Here is a 26,600-nt window from a genome sequence, read left to right on the forward strand (position 1 = left end):
CTGGCTGAGGGGCAAAAGACGTGTCACAAAAGTGCCTTAGCGATGGCTGTCGGGTCCAGGTACCGTCTAGGCCAGGGGTCGGCAACCTCGGCTCTTTTATGACTCGTGGACTTCAACTCCCAGAATTCCTGAGCCAGCACAGCTGGCTCAGGAATTCTGGGAGTTGAAGTCCACGAGTCATAAAAGAGCCGAGGTTGCCGACCCCTGGCCTAGGCGTTTTAAGGCACGAGGGGCTCGAATAGAATAAACGGCTCCTGATTCTTTTCAGTTGGTAGTTCTTGGACTTGCCACAGTTTGTTATCATCCACACAATCAAAGGCTTTAGCATAGTCAATGAAGCAGAATTAGATGTTTTTCTGGAACTCTCTAGCTTTCTCCATGTTCCGGCAATTTGATCTCTAGTTCCTCTGCCTTAGGGGGTCTTCAAACTCGGCCCTTTTACGACTTGTGGACTTCAACTCCCAGAATTCCTCAGCCAGCATGCCTGGCTGAGGAATTCTGGGAGTTGAAGTCCACAAGTCATAAAACGGCCGAGTTCGAAGACCCCTGCGAGTCTGCCTCTTCGAAATCCTGCCTGTACTTCTGGTAGTTCTCGATCCACATACTGCTGAAGTCTAGCTTGTAGGATTTTAAGCATGACTTTACTAGCATGAGAAATGAGTGCAATGGTGCGATAGTTTGAACATGGAGGTGGAAAGTGATGGAACATCAATGCTTTCCATTCCCTGTGCCTTTTGGCCAGCTTGACAAAGACCTAAGTTATTTTTAAGAGTGCTAGTAAAATGCCATGGAATGGAAGGCCCTAAGATCAACTGCAGTGCAGAGCCTTGGTGGAGCAGTGGGCTAATGCCTCCTTAAGTAACACCAGCTGCCTGCAATTAGTGCAGGTTCGCATCCCACCAAGGCTCAAGGTTGACTCAGCCTTCCATCCTTCCGAGGTAGGTAAAATGAGGACCCAGATTGTTGGGGGCAATAAGCTGACTTTGTAAAAATGCCGCTTGGGGGGGGCGAAAGCCCTAATAAGCAGGCATATACATAGAATGAAGGCTACTGCTAAGCACATTGGTTTGTGCTTAAATTGTAAGCTGCCCTGAGTCTTCGGAGAAGGGCGGGATATAAATGGGATTAAAAAAAAATAAAAAAAAATAAAACATTGCGAGATCTTTCCCCCCCAAAAGTTGAAATTGATTGAACTTTTTTTTTTTTTGCACACGGCGGCGAAGGCCTAAGTGAAAAGGTTTTATAAAACCCATCTGAAGGCCTAGGACTGGGGCGACGGCACGCGTGCCCACAGAGAAGGCTCTGCATGCCACCGGTGGCATGTGTGCCATAGGTTCGCCATCATGGCTATAGGGTCATCCCAGGAAAAGATATATTGATACATGGAGCTGCAGGCAGTTTACATTCCAAAGGACCTTGCCTTTGAATCTGAAATGCTGCACATTCCTTGTAGGAAACTGAATTGGAAGCAGAGATGGATTTTTATTTATTAGATTTTTATCCCACCTTTATTACTTTATAACAAAGCAGGGTACACACCGATACTCCTTCCTCCTATTTTTCCCACAAAAACAACCCTGTGAGGTGGTCCAGGAAAAGATAGTGGACCAGTTGTCTGGCATGAGTGGAAGAGCTTGCTGACTCTTGTCTCTTGGGATGATTGGGGGAACAAAAGAGTCCACGACTAACCATAACTACTCCCTGCTTTTTTCTAGCCATGGCGATCCGATATCCGATGGCCGTTGGCCTGAACAAAGGCCACAAGGTGACCAAGAATGTGTCTAAACCACGACACTGTCGACGTCGTGGGGTAAGTTTGGACTTTGGAGCAGGTGGGAAAAGAGTCATGAAGTAGTGCAGCAGTCGCCAACCTTTCTAGCGCCACGGACGGGCAGCAGCGGGGGAGGGAGGGGACGGTTTTGTGCACACAGCCTAATTCCTGCACATGGGTAAATAAAGGTCTGCATGCTCGCCCGCTGCTTGTGTGGCCCGGTTCCCAATGGGCCATGGATCACTCAGTCTGCGGCCTGGGTTTTGGGAAGCCCTAAAGTAGGAGACTCTGCAAGCCCTCCTTATTCTTGATTCTGAATCGCATGATGCTTGGGGGGAAAAGGGTGTGGATTTGCATGGAGCCACAAGCATCCAGTCAAGGCAGCAGGGAATGAAAAGAATTAAGTCTTTACTCTCAATTCCTCCCAATTTTCCTCATCAAGAATACCTGTCCTTAATAAGGTAAAGGTAAAGGTTCCCCTGCATATACGTGCTAGTCGTTTCCGACTCTAGGGGCCGGTGCTCATCTCCGTTTCAAAGCCGAAGAGCTAGCGCTTGTCCGAGGACGTCTCCGTGGTCATGTGGCCGGCATGACTAGACGCCAAAGGCACACGGAACACTGTTACCTTCCCACCGGAGTGGTCCCTATTTTTCTACTTCAAACTGCTAGGTTGGCAGAAGCTGGGACGAGTAACAGGCGCTCACTCTGCTATGCGGCACTCGGGATTCGACCCGCCAAACTGCCGATCTTCTGATCGACATGCTCAGCATCCTAACCCACTGAGCCACCGCGTCCCTGTCCTTAATAAAGATAATAGTTAATGGCTAGGCACTCATGTGATCCCCTTAGGAACCATGTTACCTGGTATAAAGCAGTGCTTCTCAACTTTGATCACTTGAAGAAGCGTGGACTTACAACTCCCTGTGCTGGGGAATTCTGGGAGTTAAAGTCCACCCCTCTTCAAGTCGCCAAGGTTGAGAAACACTGATTTTGAACAGTGGCCCCCAATCTTTATGGCCTGGTTGTGGGGAGGGGAATTGGCCCCCCACAAGTAGAGGGCCGGTGCACGTGTGCATGGTGGCCTGCCGTTTGCGCAAATTGAGCTGCGCGCACGTGCACCAGCCCACCACTTGTGCAGGTTGAGCTGCGGCATGCACGCCGTCCTGCCGCTGGGGCAAATCAAGCATGCCAGCCCACTGCTCGCACAGGTCGAGCTGCGTGCATGTACGCCAGCCACTCATGGCCCGGTTTCGAACAGGCCACAGCCTGGTAATAGGCCGCAGCCGGGAGTTTGGGGACCCCTGGTGTAGAAGAATGTATATCACTCAAGATTTGTTCTTCCAATGCTTTCTTGGAGGATGTATTGCAGCATCTTACATTGCTATCCTAGCAATTCGAAGCAGTCTGTCACAATACGTCTGGGTGAAGAGTCTGCCTAGGACAGCAGGCCTCCGACTTACCCCCTCGGTTCTTATTTTCTCGTCATAGATCATAAGCTCCTAGAGAGTAGAAACATCGCCATATTGCCCTCCTTTCTTGATGCTACCTTGGAATTCTGAAAGTTGTACATCTGGATGGTACCACCTTAGGGAAGGCTTTAAAGACATGCTTCTATGTCTCTGCGTGCTAAAAGCAGAAGGCCCTTATGTGGGAACTTTTCTTTCTAAAAACCAGTGCCTCCTCCCTATGGAAATCTGTTGCACTATTGTTTTTTCTTCCTCCAAACAGCGGCTCACCAAACACACCAAATTTGTGCGGGACATGATCCGAGAAGTGTGCGGTTTTGCGCCGTATGAGAGACGAGCAATGGAGTTGCTCAAAGTCTCCAAAGACAAGAGAGCTCTCAAGTTCATAAAGAAAAGGGTGAGTGTTGCGCAGGGCAAATGGTGGGTCATTGAGAGCCTGTGAGGTTGTCCATTAAGGGCAGAACCAAGAACCCTCAGAGGAAGGTCCTTCCTTTGTGTTGTGTGGGACATTGTGTTCCTGCCCTCTTTCGTTCATTGCCACCGTGAATACGAGCACCAGGAAGGTCACATCACACAGTTCCAGGTGAGGAAGGAGCCCATTTGCCCCCTTTGTAGTTGAGATCAGCCTGGCCAGTCTCGGTGCTGTAAAGCCGAAGCAGGATCCAGCACGATTGTCCCTTGGATGGCACCTCTAAAAATTGCCAGGGCTGTTGCGCAAAGAATCCCAGAATTTTAGACATTGCCAACTTGTTTGTACTGCTGTCGAGAAAACTGCAGGGATGTGTCCATTTAAGTCACAGGAAGTTGAGCTTGACTCAAGATTTCCTTGATTCAAAAATAGCCAACAACTGACAACTGTTGTAAAAGTGGCTGGGAGGCAATCCAAAACAGCCAGCAGAATTAAGTCGTCTGGCGCTGTTGGACACCAGCCATGTTCCAAACAGTCAGGCCTAGGCTTTCTAAGGTCTGGCCTTTTCTTACTCCGGAATGTTTTGCTTTTCCTGGGAGAAACGGGGAATCAGGCTGGGTCCCTGACATAATGGCCAGACGAGTTCAGAGTGATTTTTTTTCCCTTTTTCTTCTCATCAGCATATCCTCCAGACAGTTTCTATCACACAAGTCTATTCTTTCTGCCAGGTCTCTGGCTCTAGATGCCAACACACTTTGCTCCTTATCCTCACAGGTAGGGACTCACATTCGTGCCAAGAGGAAGCGTGAAGAACTCAGCAATGTCCTGGCAGCCATGAGGAAAGCAGCAGCCAAGAAGGACTGAATTCTGCATCCTTGCTCCCAATAAAGCTTATTTCATAAGCCCAGCAGTGTCTGGAGAATTCTTTGGATTAAGCTGTAAACTCAAGATTTGAAAAGCTCACCTTGGAGTAGTTTACGATTTAGGCGATAAATCATCACCCTGAAATTTACAGTGTGATGGAAGGGCTGCTTGTGTAACATTAAACCACGCAGATCAGCAAACTATTAAGATACACCATGTGTCTAGTCCAGGGGTAGGCAACCTCGGCTCTTTTATGACTTGTGGACTTCAACTCCCAGAATTCCTGAGCCAGCTTGGCTGGCTCAGGAATTCTGGGAGTTGAAGTCCACGAGTCATAAAAGAGCCGAGGTTGCCTACCCCTGGTCTAGTCTAATGGATACATTTAGGTATAGTGAAGTTTTATTTGTGCTTTAGTATTGTCATATGAGTGCAATTGCTATAGCTTTTTACTTGATGTATAAATTAGCATACTGTGCTAAATGCCGCATGGTGGGCCAACAGATAATTCAGGTGAAATTATCTCCCAGATGGGCAGCCTTACCAACTTACCAGAGGGGAATCCTACTAAAGATTGGTAGATTTTGTTTTGTACCATGGGGAATAATCACATTTGTGACACTGAGATCTGTGTACGTGATACACGTTTCCCCAACCCATGCTTTCGCCCGGATCAACACCCTGGTTGTATTCGCCAGAGGTGATCAGAATATAGCTCCACTTTTATTTTATAAAGTGCTAGTTGTTGTGATTCAGGGTCAGCCTGTGGGTTCGGCAGTTGGGTCGGACGACTCAGAGGAGGAGGAGGGGGGTGTTGAAGAGCTTGCTGAGAATAATATTGAGGCTCCACAGAGCCCTCAGCCAGGCCCCTCCCACCTGGTCACGACGCAGACCCAGCTGTGTGAGTCTGACCGTGGATGAAGATGACCCACAGCTGGCCCTGTTCAAGGACGCCCGACGCAGGAGGCAGTCAATCAGGAGTAAACAGAGGAAGGCAATGGGGCTCCTCGGAAGGAGGCAGAGAGAAGCCACGCCCTGAACTGTATTTAAGGGGGAATGCGTGGGAGGGCTGGTTTGCTGAAGGCAACCGCTTGAAAAGCTCCTGTTTCTTGATTCGTGTCTTGTTCTATTTGTTTTTGTAGCAATAAATTTGGCAGGTGTAATTCCAGCCTCTTGCCTTCTTGTAAAAGGGGTTGTCCCTGCCTTTTCTGCAGGGCCGGTAGCAGGCTGGTACAGAACACTAGTAGAAAGTACCAAGAGACAATGGGATCTGGATTTTATAAGGCCTAATAAGAAAATACATTTGAGAAAAACAAGTAGTAAGACTTCCTCACGGATCTTCAGTCTAGTCTTCTAGCCGTGGGTCACAGGAAACATTTGTAATTCATAATTCAAATCTGTTGGAGTAGAATATATTTCAAGAGTGACTAAAGGAGTAGGAAAGCAAGCCATAATCGTGAGCGGCTGGCCACTGCAGGAGTCACATCCAACCTCTCTTGCTTCCAGAGTGGAATGAGTGGGAAGGTGAGATGGGACACCCAGCGGCAGATCACCTCCCTGGAGAATCAGACTCGGAGAAAACGATGTCAAAGATTTCCTTATAATGTTCAACAAAATGTACTTCAAGTCCTTCTGTGATGAATTCAGCAAGGTCACAGTAATCTTTTTTGTTTTCCGTTGGGAGGATGATACAGGAGACTCCAGCTCTCTTGGCCTAGGAAAAAAAGGGAAATGTTCAGTACACACTCGGGAACAACCTCTTCCCCCTAGCCCAGGGGTAGGCAACCTTGGTTCTTTTGTGACTCGTGGACTTCAACTCCCAGAATTCCTGAGCCAGCATAGCTGGCTCAGGAATTCTGGGAGTTGAAGTCCACGAGTCACAAAAGAGCCAAGGTTGCCTACCCTACTACCTGGCCTCAGGTCTCTGCCCTTCCATGGTCAGGCCCTGTGCTGTATTCTTAATCCTGAGATCAGATAATAAAATAACTTCTTAAGGAGAAGACATTCCAGGCTATCAAAAGTTGCCTGGAAACAGCAAAGGCTGCTTTATTGTAATGCACAATCCCTTAAGTTATCTTGGTAGTTCAACTGTCCATACTTCGAAATAAATTGTACCCTACTGTTCATTACCGAGTAGCTCGCAGCTAGCAGCCACCATCAGATGGATCACTGATGGTTTTTATCAGGATGATAATTGATTCTTACGTAGCCTCTGAATAACCCAGTTCTCCAGTGCTCTATCCTTCCTTGACCTTGATTGTACGCCAATAATGCTCATAAAAGCTGAGTATTTTTAACAAGTAAAATCTGAGAGCCCTACTCAACCCTTATAAATCACCTTTGAAAAGTTAAAAAAATGTTCTAAAGCAGGGGTCCTCAACCTTGGCAACTTTAAGACTTGTGGACTTCAACTCCCAGAAAACTCAGCAAAGCTGGCTCAGGAATTCTGGGAGTTGAAGTCCACAAGTCTTAAAATTGCCAAGGTTGAGGACTCCTGTTCTAAACGTACACAGTCAAAAAGTCCTTGCTGGATCAGATAAGAGCTATGATCATCTCGTTCGTCCAACAGGAGATACATGGGGGCCCTGCCAGAAATCTGATACCTCCCTAAGCAAGGATCTTGTTCTGATCCAGATCCCTGGCAAAAGAAGACCACCCACATTGGGAAGAGGGATATAACAGATGGAAGGGAATTTGCTCTTTTCCCATGTCATTGATTCACTGTTGCTTGGAAAGCTGAATGCCACATAACCCACTTGGATATCGTGCGGAAACAGATACTGTATGTAAACTTTAGAATAGGGAAGTCACCCAAGTTTTCTTGAACCAATTATTAGCGGTGGAAGAACTCTGCTCTTTCCACTTACGGCAATGGTCTTCTCCTTGATGCCTCCCACAGGGAGAATCTTCCCCGTCAACGACACTTCCCCGGTCATGGCTACATTTTGCCTCACCGGCTGGTTCAATGCCAATGACAGTAAGGCGGTTACAATTGTGCAGCCAGCACTGGGCCCATCTTTCGGGGTGGCACCCTGCGAATGGAAAGAAACAGACAGCTTAGTTCGTTGACTGAAGTCAACAGTCAACTTTTTAACAGAATCCAAAGGGAAGCCACACAGGCACACAATTGCCCCATGCCAATGAGGAGCCAATCTCTAAGCCAAAAAGGTTTGCATGTAGCCAAACCATCAAAGGAGCTGAGTGTGATTTTTTTTTAAAATCGAGGCAAGACAACTCATTCCCAATCAGCATAGTATTAACTAGGATTCTAGAAATTAAAAGTCTTAACTGGGGGGGTGGGGGTGGTACCAAGGAAGGAACAATTTACCGAGGTGCGCTTTGAAAACTAAATTGGTTTATCTTGCATTGCATTGCATTGCAACTGCTTTTGGTGTGGTTTCGTAGATAAAGGGAAAGCAGCACAAACACCAATTACTTACTCAACAGTATAAAGATTATAACCTTTATAAACTTCCTCCTCCCATACCTAAGTAGTTACCGTAACAGAATAATCAATTCGGATAAAAGATCTACGGACAACATACATTAAAGAAACCCAATCAAATAAAACATCAAAATGGGGCTTATCTGCAAACTACAACTGCAGTTTAGCACATTTTTGATCTACCCATAGACCAGGGGTCTGCAACCTTAAGACTTGTGGACTTCAGCTCCCAGAATTCCTCAGCCACAAGTCTTAAAGTTGTCAAGATTGCAGACCCCTGCCCTAGACCCTTCAATCTATTCCCCCCCTCTCCATTTTTATACCATAAATTCTGCTCCAGCTTCCCTGGATTCAAACTTCTTCTTCTTTTCCCTCAGTTGTAACTTCACTCCTGAGTTTGTTCCCCCAACATTGTTAACTTGCTCTCTCTACTTTTTCTATCCTATTATGCCTTTGTACTTTTCCTCAATCTGAAGGTATTTTTAACCTGATTATCTGATTACAGTGTGTTCAGAAATGAACTATTAATCTGCACCACAAAGGTTTTTTTATGTTCCAGGTTAACAGTTATTAGCAATGTGTTTATAAAGTTCTTTTGACATAAATGCATATTCTTTTTACTCATGTTCACGAAGAATTGATCTGTGGACCAAATTAAATTGGTTAAGCCTTTAGAAGCTGCCATAAACCAAAGGAACAACGCCGCCTTCATTCATCTATCTATCTATCTATCTATCTATCTATCTATCTATCTATCTATCTATCTATCTATCTATGGGACTTATATGCCACCCTATCTCCCGAAGGACTCAGGGCGGCTCACAACAATAAAACAGCAATAAAAAACAGTAATACAAATATTAAAAAAAGAATTAAATTACAAAGCCCCATAATTAATTACTAAAACCGATAAAGTAAAACAATATTAAAAACCTCCATCCTTTAAAAATGGAAAACTGCCAAGAAGTCTGGAGATACAGATAAGTCCATAAGCTTTTCAAGAAAACAAAACAAAACAAATAGTGCCTTTGTTTGGAAGTGTATCTTTCTGTCCATAAAAAGAAAAAAAAAGATTTGTATGTTCACTAGACAATGTCTTTTAGGTTACAGAAACTAATTGGAGCAGCAAGCAGTATGCTCGTGGGTTGGTTACTTGAAATCATTGATTGATATAATCAGTAACCTATAACTGACAAATATGATCACAGCAGCCATTTTGTACAACCACCCAAATGTTCTTAGAACTCCAGGTACTCAAAACAATTGGGTTTGTTTGATTTTCTTTTGCTTATGATGCCCATTCCTGTTTTCTGTCTTCCATCACACTCTCCAAGACTTCTTCTCCCAAAGATAATTTATTATTCACTGGGGAGACCGAAGGAGAGGGGCAATCTGGCAGGAATGGCTGCCACAAAGAAGAGGGAGTCAAGCTATTCTCCAAAGCACCTGAAAGCAGGACAAGAAGCAACCTAGAACTAAGGAGAAACTTCCTGACAGTTAGAACAATTAACCAGTGGAACAACCTGCCTCCAGAAGTGGTAAAAGCTCCAACACTGGAAGTTTTTAAGAAGAGACTGGAGAGCCATTTGCCTGAAATGGTATAGGGTTTCCTGCCTGAGCAGGGGGTTGGACTAGATGACCTCCAAGGTCCCTTCCAACTTTATATTATTATTATTATTATTATTATTATTATTATTATTATTGTTATTATTGTTATTATTATTATTTAATTATTATTATTAAACTGTCACCTTTGTTAAGAATAATTATGCATTCTGTGATCAAATCAAAACTTGAAGAGAGAGTAAAGCAAAGTTTCTTAATACAAATAAGTATTTTGGAACAGACGTCTGAAATCCGAAGTCTACAGGAAGTGGCAAGTCGCGCTCCTGAAAGCACATGAAACCTTACAGTAAAGTAAAAGCTCCTGAGACCTCTACTGGTTAGGCAGATGAATAACAGCTATGCAAAGCCGCGTGGAAGAGAAATGGGAAGGCTTATGCAGATTTCAAACCAATCACAGTCAGAATGCCGATACAGGCATTCCAGAAATGCATGCAGATAAAAAGATTTCAAAATTTCTGATATTATATTTTATAACAGAGGGCTGCTTCCTTGGTTAATGAAAACAAGAACATTCACAGAATAAATCTGATAGGTTTACAAACAATATCTACTATAAGACTGGGTGAAAAGCTCAGCAGCTTGAATTTGCTCACAGTTACAACGACGTTACTTTGAAAAGGTGGGCTTTTGCCCTGGTGCACCATTGCTCTATCGCTTCTCGGCCTTTTGGCTAAGATCAAGTGTAGTATCTGTTCTTATCAGTTTAATATCTGATATGTTCTCTATCTGAGAACTAAATATTAAATGGATTTTTGGCACTGGGAGATGGGCTGAGAGCTTGCTCTATCCACTCCAAGCATCAACCTGGTATTGCAGTACTTCCAGGAATGGTGCACCTCCCCATGGGAGGAATATTGCTGGTTGAAAAATAGAATTGAATTTTATAAATGGAAGGGATACTATTAAGTTTGTGATGTGCTTGAAGCTATGGAACACCTGAAATTAAATCATATGGTTTCAATACTGATGCAGTCCAAGCCAAATGATTGAACTAGGCTGAATTATACTACCCATAAGTACTGTAAGGGATGCTGTGGGATAGGACACTGAGGTTACTCATCCCAGCTTCTGCCAACCTAGCAGTGGACCAGTTTGGTGGGAAGGTAACGACGTAGACGCCCCTAGAGTCGGACCTTTACCTTTAAGTACAACACCCATAAAAACAGGTTTTATAACAATCCCACGATGTTCGAAGGTACCTTGGAGGTCATCTAGTTCAACCCCCTGCTCAGGCAAGAAACCCTATACCAGGGGTAGACAACCTCAGCTCTTTTATGACTCATGGACTTCAACTCCCAGAATTCCTGAGCCTGGCTCAGGAATTCTGTCATAAAAGAGCCGAGGTTGCCTACCCCTGCCCCTATACCATTTCGAACAAATGGCTGTCCAGTCTCTTTTTTAAAACTTCCAGTGTTGGAGCATTCACAACTTCTGGACGCAGGTTGTTCCGCTGATTAATTGTTCCAACTACCAGGAAATTTCTCCTTAGGTCTAGGTCAGGGGTGTCAAACTGCCGGCCCACGGGCCGGAGCGTCCACACCCATCCCACTGCCGGCAATGGGAAAAAGTTCCGATATGTCGTGCGATGTCATGTGACGTCGCGAGTTTGACATGTCTGTTCTAGGTTGCTTCTCTCCTTGATTAGTTTCCATCCGTTGCTTCTTCTCCTGCCTTCAGGTGCTTTGGAGAATAGCTTGACTCCCTCTTCTTTGGGGCAGCCCCTGAGATATTGGAACACTGCTATCATGTCCCCCCTCGCCCTTCTCTTCATTTCTGGGAATTTTATTTCCCAAAAGCCTCCTGTGCCCCCCCCCAACCCCTCTCCATCTTCTAAATACAGCTCAGGAATAGCAAGAACAGCAAGCAAAACTTCATAAGGTTGTGCAAATGATAGTGAGGTTTAGGTAGTGTAAAGGCCTCTGGAATCACCCCCAAATATGATACATGAACATCTTGCAAATCTTTTTGGGTCCTTTTATAAGTATTCTCAAGGCAGATCTCTCTCCCAGTAAAGCATTAAGCCTGGTACTTTACATAAGAGGATTTCTGTCATCCAAATGTAACATCCTTGCCGGAACCTATGAAAATTCTTTCCCTTAGTAAGCTATAGGAGAAAAATGATGGTTTGAAGCAAGTCTAGTTCCCTGTGTTACAGCATGATACTAAGAAAAGTTGCAATAACAATAATTTCTCAGCTTCCAAACAGCCCAAGGGGAAAAAAAAAACTTCAGTGGGGATTTTTAAGATCGGACTCTGTAAGTGTAAATGAACAAAACGTATTAACTTCATTACTCGAGAAAAGCATAAGGAAACAAGTTTCCATCCAGAACCAAATGCTAGCCGGACCTAAAGACAATATTGGCAAGTTCCTTGCCTGTTTTAATACAAACTTATTGCTATGAAACTTCAGAATCTATTCAGGAAACAGGTGCTCTTACAAGCTCCTGTAAGAGAAAATCTAGAAACAAAGTAGGCATCAGCATGATTAAAACAGAACTAGTTTGGTGTGATTTTAGGCTTGAAACCTGAAACTAGCTTTAGGCAAAAATATGAGTCCTGTTTTAAGAACAAAACCAGCTGGGTGCCTCTGAGCCAGTCCTCCTCTCTCAGCCCTGGGAAGAAGGGCAAACCACTTCTGAAAATGTGGCCAGGAAACCAGCGTGGACTTAACCAGATAGTCACCAGGGGTCAAGACTGACTTGAAGGCAACCACCCTTCCCCCGCAAAAAAGGTGTCTAGATATGCATAAACCTTAAAGGAAAAAAAATCCACCTGCTCTGTGTAGTGGGAAGGGAAACAAACGACTTGCTCAGTATCAAGAAACCCTGAATGTTGTGCAGTTGGGAATGGAGTTGAGCACTGTCAGGGTCAGCCCTCAATTCCATTTCACTCTGAAGGGCACATCATGCTAAATACAGAACGGAATAGAAAGGTTGTGATGTGCTGCGTACCTCTGGCACATGTACATGGATGTGGGAGGTCACCAAGAAGTCGTTGGTGGGCATCTTCTCCATCAGGAAAGCCCGGGCAAAGGTGTAGGCGATTTTGGCACTCTCCTTCATTACATCTCCCAGCTGACCTGTCATTTCAAGAGTCCCGTCTTTGCTCTCGTCTTTGGGACGCCGGAGAGAGGTCTCTATGAACAAGGTTGAACCACCTGAGGAGAAAAGCCAAACAAAGCCATGGAATCCATTCTGGACTCAACTCTACCACCTGGTAAGGAAACTGTTCTTGCCTATAATCCAGTTCACTAGACCAGGGCTTTTCAACCTTTTCACCCATTGTACCACTTTTAGGATATGGCAACATCAGAGTACCACCAGTCGCCTAGCAAGGTGACAAAAAAAAGGAAAAGTGATGAGGTACAGGTAGTCCAACAGTTCGCTTAGTCGTGACTGTTCAAAGTTACAATGGCACTGAAAAAAGTGCCCCTAAGCCACAGCTGAGCAAGACACCGGTCTATCTGCTCAGCGGCGCTTTTCCTCCTGTCCGAGGTTTTTATTATTGTGAGCATTTCTGTTGAGGATTGGCAGTGGGGGTGGGGTGGGGTGCTTGGTTTTTATTCCCCTCATCTGCTGGGTGGTTGCAGCAGGTTTTGGTCACTTAAACATGACCCTGGGACACTGTGACCATCATAAATATGAATCAGTTGCCAAGCATCTGAATGTAAATCACAAGACCCTGGAGATGCTGCAACTTTCCAGCTGATCAGTGCTTCTTCTGAGCTCAGCAGGAGTGCTAGGATCAGTGCCAAGATCCAGCCTGGGGCTTCCACTGAGCCCTGACAGCCCCGAAGAAGTGTTGATCCTGGCGCTTCTGCTGAGCCCTGATAGCCCTGCAGCTCCAGCCATCTCTCACTTAGGCTTGTGCGCTGCTGCCACCGGTTCAGCTTATTCCCCTCCCCCGCTACCACTTTTCTAGGATGGTCGCGTACCACCTGCCAGGTGCCAATGTACCACAGGTGGTACCCATACCACTGGTTGAAAAGCCTGCACTAGCTTCATCGTTGGTCTTGTAACCAAAGCAAAAGAAAACTTGATTTATACTGTGCTCCCCACTAGAGCATGATCTAACAAATCAAAATTAAAAGATTGGAAGGAAGCAACTAAGGGGTAATGTTTGGGAAAGGGTAGTGGCCATCCATCAGGAAGTTCTTCAAACAGGACTCAATACAGCCTTCTTCTAACTTCATGACTTAGGACACAGGCTAAGAGAGCACCGTGAATCTGTACAGGTATTGACTTACGACTGGTTGCTTAGCAACCATTCAAAATTACAACAGACCCTCCCCCCAAAAAGGTAACTTACGACCTAGATTCAAATCTACAGCCTTTTGCAGCATCCCGTGGGCACGTAACTGTGATTTATGTTTTATTTTCTGGAAACCAGCATTTACTTTTGGTTTCTGGCCACAAATGCCACATTGCAAACAATGGCTTCACTTAATGATTGATGCATTAAAAACAACCACCCCAAAACATAAAATTGGGTTGCTCACATGATGACTCACTTAACAACTGCCATGACTTGTGACCGTTATTGCGGGCTCAATTACAGTTGTAAGTTGAGGATCACCCCTACCCTTCTGAATCCCATCTCCACTCCATTCTTCATAAGCCTGAGTTTCCTCAGAAGGTATCCAAACTGTGGCTGTCCACATTCTGTGTCAACAAATTCCATAATGCTTGTTTGTTTATTTCTCTCCTCGTCTGTCCTGAGTCTCCAAGCATGTCAGTTTCATTGGAGGACCCCGCATGCTAGGGCTGTAAAAAGAAAACATCTCCTGCTTTTTTTCCACTTTCTATGTAGGCTTGTTTTCTGTAACTCTATCATGCCTTATACTGGCCTAAATTGCCTTTCCTAGCTCTCTCTCTCCCCCCACCTCTCCTTCCCCTCTTCCCACCGTTGTCCACCTTAAAAAACAGAAAAAGAAGAAAGAAGCCTTCAATCAAGACTTGTGCCCAGGCTGAGCTTTGAACCATCCGATGGCCGCCTTACCCATTGCTGTCCAGGCGAGGCCCATCACCACTCCAGGAGGAGTCACGTCATACATCCGATCAACCGTGAAAATGGGCTTCCCAACAAAGTCCTGGAGGTTTTCGGGTGTCACGTCAACTTTCTCCACTTCTCCGCTGACAATTTTGTATGCAGATTTCCGAAGCACCTGAGCCCGTTTGGGGGGGGGGGTGTTTGTGTGGAAAGAGGGAGGATTAAGCCCATGAGAAATTGCGCCCACATAGTCTCAATGCCTCTCCCTCAAAAGAGATGGTTGCCTCACCTTCTCTATTTGTTTCTGGAGGTTCCTCACGCCGCTTTCCCTGCAGTACTGCTTAATGAGGACCGTCAGCACATCAGCCATGATGGTGGTCTTGCTTTCATCCAATCCACAGAGTACACGAGCCTGAGGAACCAAATATCTCTGGCAGGAAAGAAGAAGGAAGACCTAAGGTATCAAATCCAAACTTCAGGGGGCAGAATGGAGTTCATAATAGCAATAGCAATGGCACTTAAGACTTATATACTGCCCTCTGGTGGTTTACAGCTCTCTATGGATGGTTTACAACAGACATGTCAAACACAAGGCCCGGGGGCCGGATCTGGCCCGCGAAGTGATTTCATGTGGCCCGTGAAGCCATCCTGGAAACAGTGACGGAACGGCCCCCACTGCCTTGGCCCTGGCCCAGAGACCCTCCTTCGGCCAGACACCCTCAGATCTGCCCCACTCCTGCCCAGGCCCCCATAGGCACCCTTGATGGGAACGATGTAGAGCTGGCCACGCCCACCCAGTAGGCCATACGCACTCTAGCCACGCCCACCCAGTAGGCCACACCCACCCTGGCCTTACCCACCCAGCCCCCTGAGGGCAACCGCAATGCTGATGCGGCCCTCAATGAAATTGAGTTTGACACCCCTGGTTTACAATGTCAGTCAGCACACTGCCACCCCCACCCCCACCCCAAACTACCTGGGTCCTCATTTCACCAACCTCAGACGGCTGAGTCAACTTTGAGCCCATTAGGATCGAACTCGACTGTGGGCAGAGTTAGCCTGCAATACTGCACTTTAACCACTCAGCCACCAGGGCTCCTCCTACTCAGTGTGCAAGTTCCGACAAGCGCACCCCAAACTAATTTAACTCTCCAAACTAATTTAACGCACCCCAAACTAATTTAACATCCTTTTAACTCTCCATTTTTAGGTATAAATATCACCGTCCTTTACCTGACGTTTGGATATTTTTTACTAATACATAATAGATCAAAATATCAACATATATTTTCCTGGATATACGATTGCAACTGACAAGACTGTACCAGGTTTTCCTCTGCCCTGGTACGAATCAGGACTCACCGACGCCAAATTTAAATTGACCAAAAAGAGAATTAGTCTAAAACCAAGTTCGTTATTACCTCTGCTATTGCCAGTTTCTCTTGGGCAACGTATCCTGAAATATTGATCATCTCCATCCTGTCTCGCAGGGGCTCTGGGATCGTTTCTGTCACATTGGCTGTGCAAATGAAAAGCACCTGGGTGGAAATGAAAGAAAAGAAGAGTAGGCCAATAAGATGGGCGTCTGGGGGGGGGAACTCTTCTGGTTCAGACCAAAAGCCTTTCTGGCCCAGGTCCCAAAGGTGCTTTTTCAAGAGGAAACTGGACTTTCTTGCTTTTCTTCGAAGACGTTTCGCTTCTCATCCAAGAAGTTTCTTCGGCTCTGACTGGATGGTAGGGAAGGGAAACATTTATATTCCTTGCAGACAGCTGGTCATTGGAATGGGATACAAATCCTTCCATTCCCCACCATCCTGTCAGAGCCGAAGAAACTTCTTGGATTTGAAGCGAAATGTCTTCGAAGAAAAACAAAGAAAGTCCAGTGGCTTCTTGGAAAAAGCACCTTTGGGACAACCATGACCCGGATGACTGGGAACCTCCATAGACTTTCTGGTCCAGGATTTTAGACGTCATATAACTAACAGGAAAGTTCCGCACATCAGCAGAACTGGAATTGGAAGATTGGAATTAACTCTTGCTGGCCAACTTGTGCAGTCGTTCAATTTCACGACTGCCCCTTCATCACAGTTCTTCAAGTAAAACACATAAAAAGTACAAAAAACTAAAGCAAGGAGACAATAAAGCCAACAAAGTTCCTTCCTAAAACTTTTAAATCCACAAGCTTGCAAATAATTTTTTAAAAGCTAGTTCCTTCTAGGAGAACTAAAGTAATCTCCTGTCAATTGATGAAAAGAAAACAAGTAAGACAATGAGAAAGTTTATTCCAACTGGTGGGAAAGATCTTTGCTATTCCTGGCCTGAAGGTGTTTAAATGGAGGAATCGGGCATTGGGGCCGGATGAACCACAGCCCCTCCTGGGAAAACCAATGGGGGGAAACATACCTTGGAGAGATCCACTGGCACATCCAGGTAGTGATCCAGGAAGTTGGCATTCTGTTCTGGGTCCAGCAGCTCAAGGAGAGCCGAAGAAGGATCTCCTTGATAGCCTCGCCCTATTTTATCCACCTGCATCACAGAAAGAATAGTCCATTGCTGTCACCCACCAGAATAAAGGGAGCCAAACAATCGCAAGGCTGCATTTGAAAAATCCCAGAAAGGAGATACATCTGCCCTTACCTCATCAATCAGGATCAAAGGGTTTTCCGTCTTGGTCTTCTTCAGGCACTGAATGATTTTCCCCGGCATGGCTCCCACATACGTCCGCCTGTGTGGAAAGAGACCAGAACTGCAGTCAAATGACCAACACAGGCACGCAGATGGAGCAGAATGCTTGCTTGTTTTTAACAGTGCCCTCCTGAGAATCCTTGGGAGAGTATTAGCAAGAGCTCTTTGGACTTATATACCGCTTCGTAGCCCTTTCTAACTGGTTTACAGAGTCAGCATGATGCCCCCAACCATCTGGCTCCTCATCTGACCGACCTCGGAAAGATGGAAGGCTGAGTCCACCTTGAGGCCCATTAGGATTGAACTCCAGGCTGTGGGCAGTCAGCCTACAATACTGCATTCTAACCACTGTGCCACCACGGCTCCTATTAGTATTAGAGCTTCAACTGTGAAATATACTGGTAGGACAGAGCATTTGGCAACAGCTAGACTTTACTCCCCTGAAGCATTGGCCACTATTTTGAAAAAGGCCAAAGCTTCTGATTTTCGTTTGCTTGGAAAAAGGTTAAGAGCTATAGGTAAAGGTAAAGGTTTCCCCGCACATGCGTGCTAGTCGTTTCCAACTCTAGGGGCCGGTGCTCATCTCCGTTTCAAAGCCAAAGAGCCAGCGCTTGTCCGAGGACGTCTCCGTGGTCATGTGGCCGGCATGACTAGACGCCAAAGGCGCACGGAATGCTGTTACCTTCCCACCATAGTGGTCCCCCTATTTTTCTACTTGCATTTTTACGTGCTTTCGAACTGCTAGGTGGGCAGAAGCTGGGACGAGTAACAGGCGCTCACTCTGCTACGCGGCACTCGGGATTCGACCCGCCAAACTGCCGACCTTCTGATCGACAAGCTCAGCGTCCTAACCCACTGAGCCACCGCGTCCCTATATGGACAGTCAAAAGTCTCAATTTACACAGATACATGCAAGATCATGCAGGTATATACAGCTAGTCTTCGACTTATGTGCGTTTAAAGTACAACGGACCGTTCTAGGGGGTACTTATGACCAAGATTCAATGTTCCAACATGGACACCTAACCACACATTGGATGATGCCCAGCAACTGGTCTGCATCTATAGCCATTTGCAGCGTCTTGCATCGCATGGCGTTTTATGATGGTTTGCCAAAAACAGGCATTTAATTTGAGGAAAAATAGCTCGTAAGCAACCAGTGGTTTGTTTTAACACTGCTGCAAAAAAGATTGTTAAAGATTCATGTGGGTGACCCAATGTATGGTTATAAGTTACAACAGTGATGAGCAGGCTCCGTTATGGTTGTAAGTTGAGGACCACCTGTACTGTATATATTCATATAGATAATTCTGATAATTTGTAGTTCCAGAAAAATAGATGTGATTATGGGGAAGGTGTTGCTAACTCTCTAAATTATGCAAAGTTTTCCCCACCTCAATCAGAGTCAACTTCTCCTTGCTTGCCGTTCAGATTGCCATGAGAATTTATATTATTTTTATAAATATCCATGCACAGGCTAGAGACCTTTTCAGCTAGAGAAAGTAGGATCCACACCAACAGATTAGTGCACAAGGTGTGGTGAAAAAAGCCAATGGAGCATCCATGACAGCATGATCGAAGCTGGGTTTTTTTTATGTGTGGCAGAGCTTCAATTGCTGCATTACAAATGCCCTGTGGATACCTCTGCACATCAGGAAGCCAAGCTCCTATGACTGTGGTGGCGAACCTATGACACGGGTGCCACAGGTGGCTCGCAGAGCCCTCTCTGTGGGCACGTGCACCATTGCCCCAGTCCTAGGCCTTCAGATGGGTTCTATAAAACCTTTTCGCTTTAGGCCTCTGACACACACAAAAAAAGAGGTTCAATCAATCAATTTCAACTTCTCACAGGGAAAGAAAAGATCTCGCAAAGCTGGAATTGATTGTCCCACCCAGTCCACCGTTACCACCGCAGCCATGCCCACCCATTGGGCCACACCCACCCAATAGGCCATGCCCACCCGGCACCCAACGATACATAATTGGGTTTTGGGTTGCAGTTTGGGCACTCGGTCTCTAAAAGGTTCGCCATCACTGTCCTATGACCAGAAAGAGATGGTTTTGTTAGTAACTCCCTCCCCTGGCATTAAAGCTATCGTACTTTGGACACGTCCTGCAAAGGAATCCCAAGATGCACACACCTGTGGCCCTTGATTTCTGCCACATCCGTCATGCCACCCACACTGAAGCGGAAGTATTCCCTGTTCAAGGCACGAGCAATAGAGCGGGCAATGCTGGTCTTCCCAACCCCTGGAGGGCCATAGAAACAGAGGATCTTGCCTTGCGTGGATCCTCGCAGTTGGCTGACAGCAATGAATTCCTGGGTCATACAAAGGAAAGGAACAGAAGTGTGATTGACACAAGTCCAGCTTTGGCTAGGAAAGGCTGGAAAGACAACCCAGGGCTTACTTTTTAATCTGCCGGTCAGCGAAAGGCCTGGAGAAGTAAGAAGAGGGTAACCAACATGCGCTTGATATGTACCTTATGCTGATTCTCTCCACCAGACACTCCATTCTTCCCCAGTTTTACATCCTTATGATATACTTTAATCTGCCTTTCCAAGGAATGGGGATAGAGGAGGCTCAAGAGTGCTACTCACTCAAGTAGCTCTCTAAAAAAAATCTAGCATCATTGACCTAAATTGCTTCCTTAGGAAATAACGCTAGGGAGCAATATATCTCCAAAGCACCTGAAAGCAGGACAAGAAGCAATGGATGGAAACTAGTCAAGGAGAGAAGCAACCTAGAACTAAGGAGAAACTTTCTGACAGTTAGAACAACTAACCAGTGGAACAACCTGCCTCCAGAACTGGAAGTTTTTAAGAAGAGACTGGACAGCCATTTGTCTGAAATGGTATAGGGTTTCCTGCCTTAGCAGGGGGTTGGACTAGATGACCTCCAAGGTCCCTTCCAACTTATTATTATTATTATTATATATTGAACCAACAGAAGAGATCCAGAGCCATTACCAGCACTCTTTTCTTCACATCCTCCATGCCATAGTGATCCTCTTCCAAAACCTCTTGGGCTCTGGCCAATTCCAGATTCTCCTCACTGCATTTGCCCCACGGGATGGAGGTCAGCCAGTCCAAGTAGTTGCGGGTGACGCTGGCAGAAACCAAAAGAGCATCAGCATCCAAAGAGCAGAGTAGAAAAGCTTGCCCAAATCATACTTCCTTCATAGCGTCCCTCGACTCCCATTAAAATTATACTTACTTACATGGAAATAAATTTAATAGAGGTACTCCTCAAGTTATGACAGTAATAGAGCCTGCCCATCCTGGTCGTAACTTCTGACGGTTATAAAGCAACCTTTTTTACGGCAATTGTTACACCAAACTTATTTATCTGGGTCGGGAGGAGTGCTGAAGGTGGCATTTGAAAGTGATCTTTTGTGCTTAAGAGATGGGCCGTGTATAACTAAAAGTAGTCCTCAATTTACAACCGGTTCCTTAGCAACCCTTTGAAGTTCCAACACCTATCTGGGGAGTATTTAACCTGGATTCAAAGTTCTGATGGCTGCACCCCTCCATGATCAAGTGACTGCGCTTCAGGTGCTCAGCCACTAGGCCACGTTTAGGGCCCTTTGTGACCACCTTTTACGGCAGTTTTGATCAAAACCCAACATTTACGTCCAGTTTTCGGCAAAACTACACCCACAGCAAACCACTGGTTTGCTTAATGACCAGGGATTCACTTCATGACCACAGTGATTTATTTAAGAAACATGATGGGCAGGCTCCATTACAGTCGTAACTCAAGCACTGCTTGTGTGTGTCTATGTGTGTGTCTATATGTATGTACACACACACACACACACACACACACGGGAATAAGTGTGATGAACAACAATGTGGACTTTCTAGTATTCTTTTATATCACATATATTTGGGAATGTAACCGTTACACACACACACACACACACACACACACACACACACACACACACGTATTAATACCACCTTACAATGGCTTGGTAAGGCCACCTGAAATACTGCATAGAGTTTTGGTCGCCATGATGTGAAAAAGATGTTGAGACTCTAGAAAGAGTACAGAGAAGAGCAGCAAAGATGATTAAGGGACTGGAGGTAAAACATATAAGGAACGGCTGCTGGAATTGGGTATGTATAGTTTAATGAAGAGAAGGGCGAGGGGTGACATGATAGCAGTGTTCCAATATCTCAGGGGCTGCCACAAAGAAGAGGGAGTCAAGCTATTCCCCAAAGCACCTGAAGGCAGGAAAAGAAGCAACGGATGGCAACTAATCAAGGAGAGAAGCAACCTGGAACTAAGGAGAAACTTCCTGACAGAACAATTAACCAGTGGAACAACCTGCCTCCAACACTAGATGACCTCCAAGGTCCCTTCCAACTTTATTATTAATATACTATATAAAATCCCATTGGAGGAAAATTCCACTTAGGGTTAGGTTTAGCTCACCATGAACTCAGCAAAATGGACATTGCCAAAAACGTGGAATACTTGGTTATGGTTAGGAGGGCACTCACTTTTCTAGCCTGCCCTATCTACGTTTCCTGGTAAAATACATGGGACTATCCCATTGGAGGAAAATTCTACTTAGGGTTAGGGTTAGCTCACCATGAACTCATAGAGCAAAGTGGACATCGCCAACAAATTTGGGGTGCTTGCATATGGTTAGGAGGGCACTCACTTTTCTAGGCTGCCCTATCTATGTTTCCTGGTAAAATACATAGGAAAATCCCATAGGAGGAAAATTCCAGTTAGGGTTAGGGTTAGGTCACCATGAACTCATAAGAGAAAAATGGACATCGCCAAGAAACTCGGAATACTTGGGTATGGTTAGGAGGGCACTTATTTTCTAGGCTACCCTATCTATGTTTCCTGGTAAAATACATAGGAAAATCCCATAGGAGGAAAATTCCACTTAGGATTAGGGTTAAGTCACCATGAACTCATAGAGCAAAACGGACATCGCCAACAAATTCGGAGTGCTTGGATATGGTAGTCTGCCCTATCTATATTTCCTGGTAAAAAAAATATATAGCCTAACAGCCTATCATACAGTGGTTACATTGTGATACAAAAGGAGTAGTAGAAATTGCACACTGTTGTTCATCACACTGATTTCCTGATCCTTAGGAAGAGACAAAGAAGCTGCATGTGTCAGCAAAAGTCTCCGCTTACTTGAATTCCGAGGAGTGATTATCTAAGAGGCCTAATTTGTTCAGCTCCTCATCAATCACGTCCATGACGTGTTTCGGAACCAGCAGCTCTTTCAGGCGCTCTCGGAACTTCTCCTCAATGGCATCTTTGTCTTCCTTTTCCAGGCCCAGCTCCTTCTTGATGATCTTGAGCTGCTCTTGCAGGAGATACTTGCGATGAGTTTGCTTGATCTTTTCCTCCACCTGGAGATGGAACAAAAGCTGTGGCTTTAGACAAGGGGTCTTCAAACCTGGCCCTTTTATGCCTTGTGGACTTCAACTCCCAGAATTCCTCAGCCAGGCACGCATGCTTGGCTGAGGGAGTTGAAGTCCACAAGGCATAAAAGGGCCAGGTTTGAAGACCCCTGCTGTAGATCTTCTCTGGGGCTGACGTCTGAGTCGTGGGCATAATCTCAAGGTTATCATATTCTTCTCAAAGGACAACAGAGCTGGAAAAAAGCAACTAAAATGTTCAGGATTTGGACCAACTCCTACATGGGAAGAATCTGAAACTCATAGGGCTTTGGAGACATTTTTTTTCTCATTCTCTTGCAATATTATAAAATAATCTTAATCAACAAAAGAAAGGAAAACCATAGAATTTAATGTGTGAGGAAATGTGATGATGTAGGTGCTCCTGGCTTAATCTGAAACTAGGCATAATGCTTGCAAACTGGCTATCTCGTGGAGAAAGCACTGAGACGCTGATCTAGGAGAAAAGAGGTTTCAGCCTTCGTTACTTCTGCGAGAATTACGGACCCCGGGCTTAACGTCTATAACTGGAAGAAAGCCTGTGGAAAACGTTCTCCTACCTTGAGTCTCAGAAGACTGCAACCTCTCTTCCCTGGAATCCACTTGTCAGCCCGAATTGGTCATTTTTTTAGGTATGAATGTAGAGGTCATTTTTAGATATGCTTGGCAACAGGATAAAGGATGGCCCATTTTGACTCAAGACAGCCAATAAACATGTCTGCCAAGTTATTTATTTGATTTTTAAAATTTTACTTACTTACTTATAGGGGGTGAGGTGAGAGACACAGAGGCCTACAAAACCATGGGGTTGGCTGACTGTCCTAAAAATTCTGGAATTTTTATACTGTTATTTTTATAAATTTAAAACATTTAATCCTAAGTTATTCTGATTTATTGATGATATTGTATACCGCTCTGACCCCCTCTCTGAGACAGATGGCCAGTTAAGAAATATGAAGTATAAATAAGTAAGCAAGCAAGTAATTCAAAGTGACAAAAATACCTAATACTCCTTCCTCCTCCTAATTCCACCACAACCACAATCCTGCGAAATGGGCTGAGCTGGGAGGCAGAGGGAGAGACTGGTGCAAACTGACCATATGAGTAAAGAGCAGATATCCATATTTGCTGACAGATACACATCTGGTATTCCAGAGGCCTAACAGGGGTTCAGAAGAACTACTAATCCCAATGTTAAAGAACCACTGCAGGGTAGACTAAGGCGGTCCAGGTTCAAATCCCCATTTAATTAAAAAAATATTTGGGTACCTTTGGGCCAGTTATTCTTAATTTGTTTAATTTGAAAATTAAATCCAACCACATCGTTTCTAGCCAAATCACAGAGATGACCTACTTTAGCCACAATTTGGAAAGAAAAGAAGCAAGTTGAACATATTTTCAATGAAAACAAATTCATCCTTATCCCAAACTTTCCTCGTCCAATGCCTGTTAATTTCCATCTCACTACAGGAAAGGACAACAAGTTCTTGAAGAAGGCAAGAGGAATCTCCATTTCCCTTGCAGGCCTCACCTCCCGCCCGAGTCGCTGCTGAAGCTTGCTCAGTTCAAACTCTTTCTTGAGGAGAGATAGTGCTTTGTAGAGGCGTTTTGGTATCTAGAAAAAGAGAAGCAACAAAACATGCTCACATTTGGGCCAATCAGGGTACTCTGAGCAGCTGTATCACCCAAGCTGTCATTCCCAGTTACTGAGTCTCATCAAACTCGGCCTATTTTGGCGTGGCAGTCTCTTCTCCCTTACATTGGTTTCTTCTAGGACGTCCTGAAGCTCATGTGATTCAGCTCCGGTCAAAGCTGCACCCATGTCACTCAAATAGATTGGGTTGTCAACCACCCTTTGGCCTGCCTGCATCATCTGAAGCACAGATTCTCTGCAATGAACCAAATTAAAACATATATCAAAGCAAGGATGCATCTAGCAGAAAGCGCATTTCCATCCTTTCCAGTGCGTATATCGAAAGAACATGATGTGGTGGACCATAACCCTTCCCACAATCCACCTTCCTTCCTTATCCTTTAACAGCTAACCCGCTTATGTAATGTAAGATGTAAGATGTAATGATGGGAATGACTCAGCAGGGTCTGTGTCTCTTTAAGAGCAAGCAGGGTCTGTGTCTCTTTAAGAGCAAGCAGGGTCTGTGTCTCTTTAAGAGCCTTTGTATAAAAGAGAGGGCTCTGCAGATGTATTCTCTCTCTTCCGTTTTCCTGCTGTAACTGCTGTGTGTTGGATCCTGCTGTATTAGCACATGTCTGTATTATGTTCCTGGTGTATGATATTGTAGATAATTTAAGATAAACCACCATTTAATATAGACCACTGTTTACTGTGTTTACTCCTGGGTTATCTCGCGCAATAAGACTGTGCATGCTCTGACACACACTTAGTATGTCTGCAGTTTCATCTGGCGGTTGAACAAAATCCACATATTTCACCTCTCATTGTTTTCAAAGTATCGCAGGAATGTTTTGGGGATGAAAACCGCCGAACAGGTAGTCCTCAACTTGAGCCCACAATTGGGATCGCAATTTCCCTTGCTAAGCAAGGTGGCTATTAAGTGGGTCACGCCTAACTTAATGACTTTTCTTGCCATGGTCGTTAAGCGAATAACTACAGTTGTTAAGTGAATCTTGTGGTCATTAAGTGAATCCAGCTTCTCCCATTGACTTTGCTTGTCATAACATTGCCTGGAAAATGGCAGGGACACTGCAACCATTGTAAAATGCTGGCCTGTTCCCAAGTGCCCCAGCTTCGATTATGGGACCACGGAGATGCTACAATGGTACAAAGACCAGTCGTAATCTACTTTTTTTCAGTGCTGTTGTAACTTTGAATGTTCGCTAAACGAATGATTTTAAGTTGAGGACTACCTATACCAGTGATGGCAAACCTTTTAGAGACCGAGTGCCCAAACTGCAACCCAAAACCCACCTATATATCATCAGGTGCCGGGTGGGCGTGGCCCTTTGGGTGGGCATGGCTGCAGTGGTAAAGGCAGACTAGGTGGGACTAAAAGGTTCAATCAATCAATTCGCTGTGATGTCCCGTTGCCTGGAGGCGGTTCGGGTCTGGATGGGGAGGAACAGACTTCAACTCAACCCTGACAAGACTGAGTGGCTGTACATTCCGGCATCCCGGGACATTCAAAATGTTCCATCTCTTTCTACGGGGGGCGAGCTCTTACCCCCCGTGGATAGGGCTCGCAACTTGGGAGTCCTCCTAGATTCACGACTTACTCTGGAAGATCATATAGTGGCCGTGACTAGGGGGGCTTTTGCCCAGGTTCGCCTGGTGCGCCAGTTGCGGCCCTATCTGGACCGGGATGCCTTGTGTACGGTCACTCATGCGCTCGTGACCTCTCGCCTAGACTATTGTAATGCTCTCTACATGGGGCTTCCCTTGAAGACTACTCGGAGGCTCCAACTGGTACAGAATGCAGCCGCGAGAGTTGTCTTGGGAGTTTCCCGGTACTCCCATGTTACACCTTTGCTCCGCGAGCTGCATTGGTTACCAGTTGTCTTCCGGGTAAGGTTCACGGTCTTGGTTATGATCTTTAAGTCCTTACATGGCATGGGTCCGCGATACCTCGAGGACCACCTGCTGCTGGCGTCAACTCCCCTCCGCCCTGTGCGTGCCCACAGAGAGGGCCTCCTCAGGGTGCCTCCGGTCAGGGAATGTCGACTGGTGGCCCCCAGGGGGAGGGCCTTCTCTGTGGGTGCTCCGGCATTATGGAACCAACTGCCGGTTGAGCTCCGGACGGCATCAGACCTTCGATCCTTCCGTCGCAGGTTGAAGACCCATTTATTTGAATTAGCTGGTCTGGCCTGATAGGGGTATATGGGTTTTTTATTGGTTTTTATCTTTTTATCATTCTTGTATTTTAATTGGGCATTGGTTT

The 26,600-nt window shown here is 45.4% G+C and overlaps 2 protein-coding genes across 3 annotated transcripts in view; one reads left to right on the forward strand and one right to left on the reverse strand.

Moving 5' to 3' along the window:
• Window positions 1-4,551, forward strand: part of RPL36 (ribosomal protein L36) — a 343,666-nt gene extending 339,115 nt beyond the window's left edge. For both annotated transcript variants that reach the window (XM_083366257.1, XM_083366256.1), the window contains exons 2-4: window positions 1,716-1,810; window positions 3,500-3,634; window positions 4,421-4,551. In XM_083366257.1, the coding sequence (XP_083222383.1) occupies window positions 1,718-1,810; window positions 3,500-3,634; window positions 4,421-4,510 (318 nt within the window). In that variant the 5' untranslated portion in view covers window positions 1,716-1,717 and the 3' untranslated portion in view covers window positions 4,511-4,551. The remainder of the gene's footprint in view (window positions 1-1,715; window positions 1,811-3,499; window positions 3,635-4,420) is intronic.
• Window positions 4,552-5,768: 1,217 nt separating this feature from the next.
• Window positions 5,769-26,600, reverse strand: part of LONP1 (lon peptidase 1, mitochondrial) — a gene marked incomplete at its 5' end in the record, with an annotated part of 31,114 nt that continues 10,282 nt past the window's right edge. The window contains 13 exons of the mRNA XM_083379794.1: window positions 5,769-6,221; window positions 7,375-7,539; window positions 12,530-12,735; window positions 14,577-14,742; window positions 14,857-14,997; window positions 15,989-16,105; window positions 16,971-17,093; window positions 17,205-17,292; window positions 19,394-19,572; window positions 20,221-20,359; window positions 22,418-22,638; window positions 24,218-24,301; window positions 24,446-24,575. Coding sequence (XP_083235920.1) covers window positions 6,057-6,221; window positions 7,375-7,539; window positions 12,530-12,735; window positions 14,577-14,742; window positions 14,857-14,997; window positions 15,989-16,105; window positions 16,971-17,093; window positions 17,205-17,292; window positions 19,394-19,572; window positions 20,221-20,359; window positions 22,418-22,638; window positions 24,218-24,301; window positions 24,446-24,575 — 1,924 coding nt within the window. The 3' untranslated portion in view covers window positions 5,769-6,056. The remainder of the gene's footprint in view (window positions 6,222-7,374; window positions 7,540-12,529; window positions 12,736-14,576; window positions 14,743-14,856; window positions 14,998-15,988; window positions 16,106-16,970; window positions 17,094-17,204; window positions 17,293-19,393; window positions 19,573-20,220; window positions 20,360-22,417; window positions 22,639-24,217; window positions 24,302-24,445; window positions 24,576-26,600) is intronic.

The sequence above is a fragment of the Vipera ursinii genome (assembly GCF_947247035.1).
Source record: "Vipera ursinii genome assembly, chromosome: 1".
NCBI lineage: Eukaryota > Metazoa > Chordata > Lepidosauria > Squamata > Viperidae > Vipera > Vipera ursinii.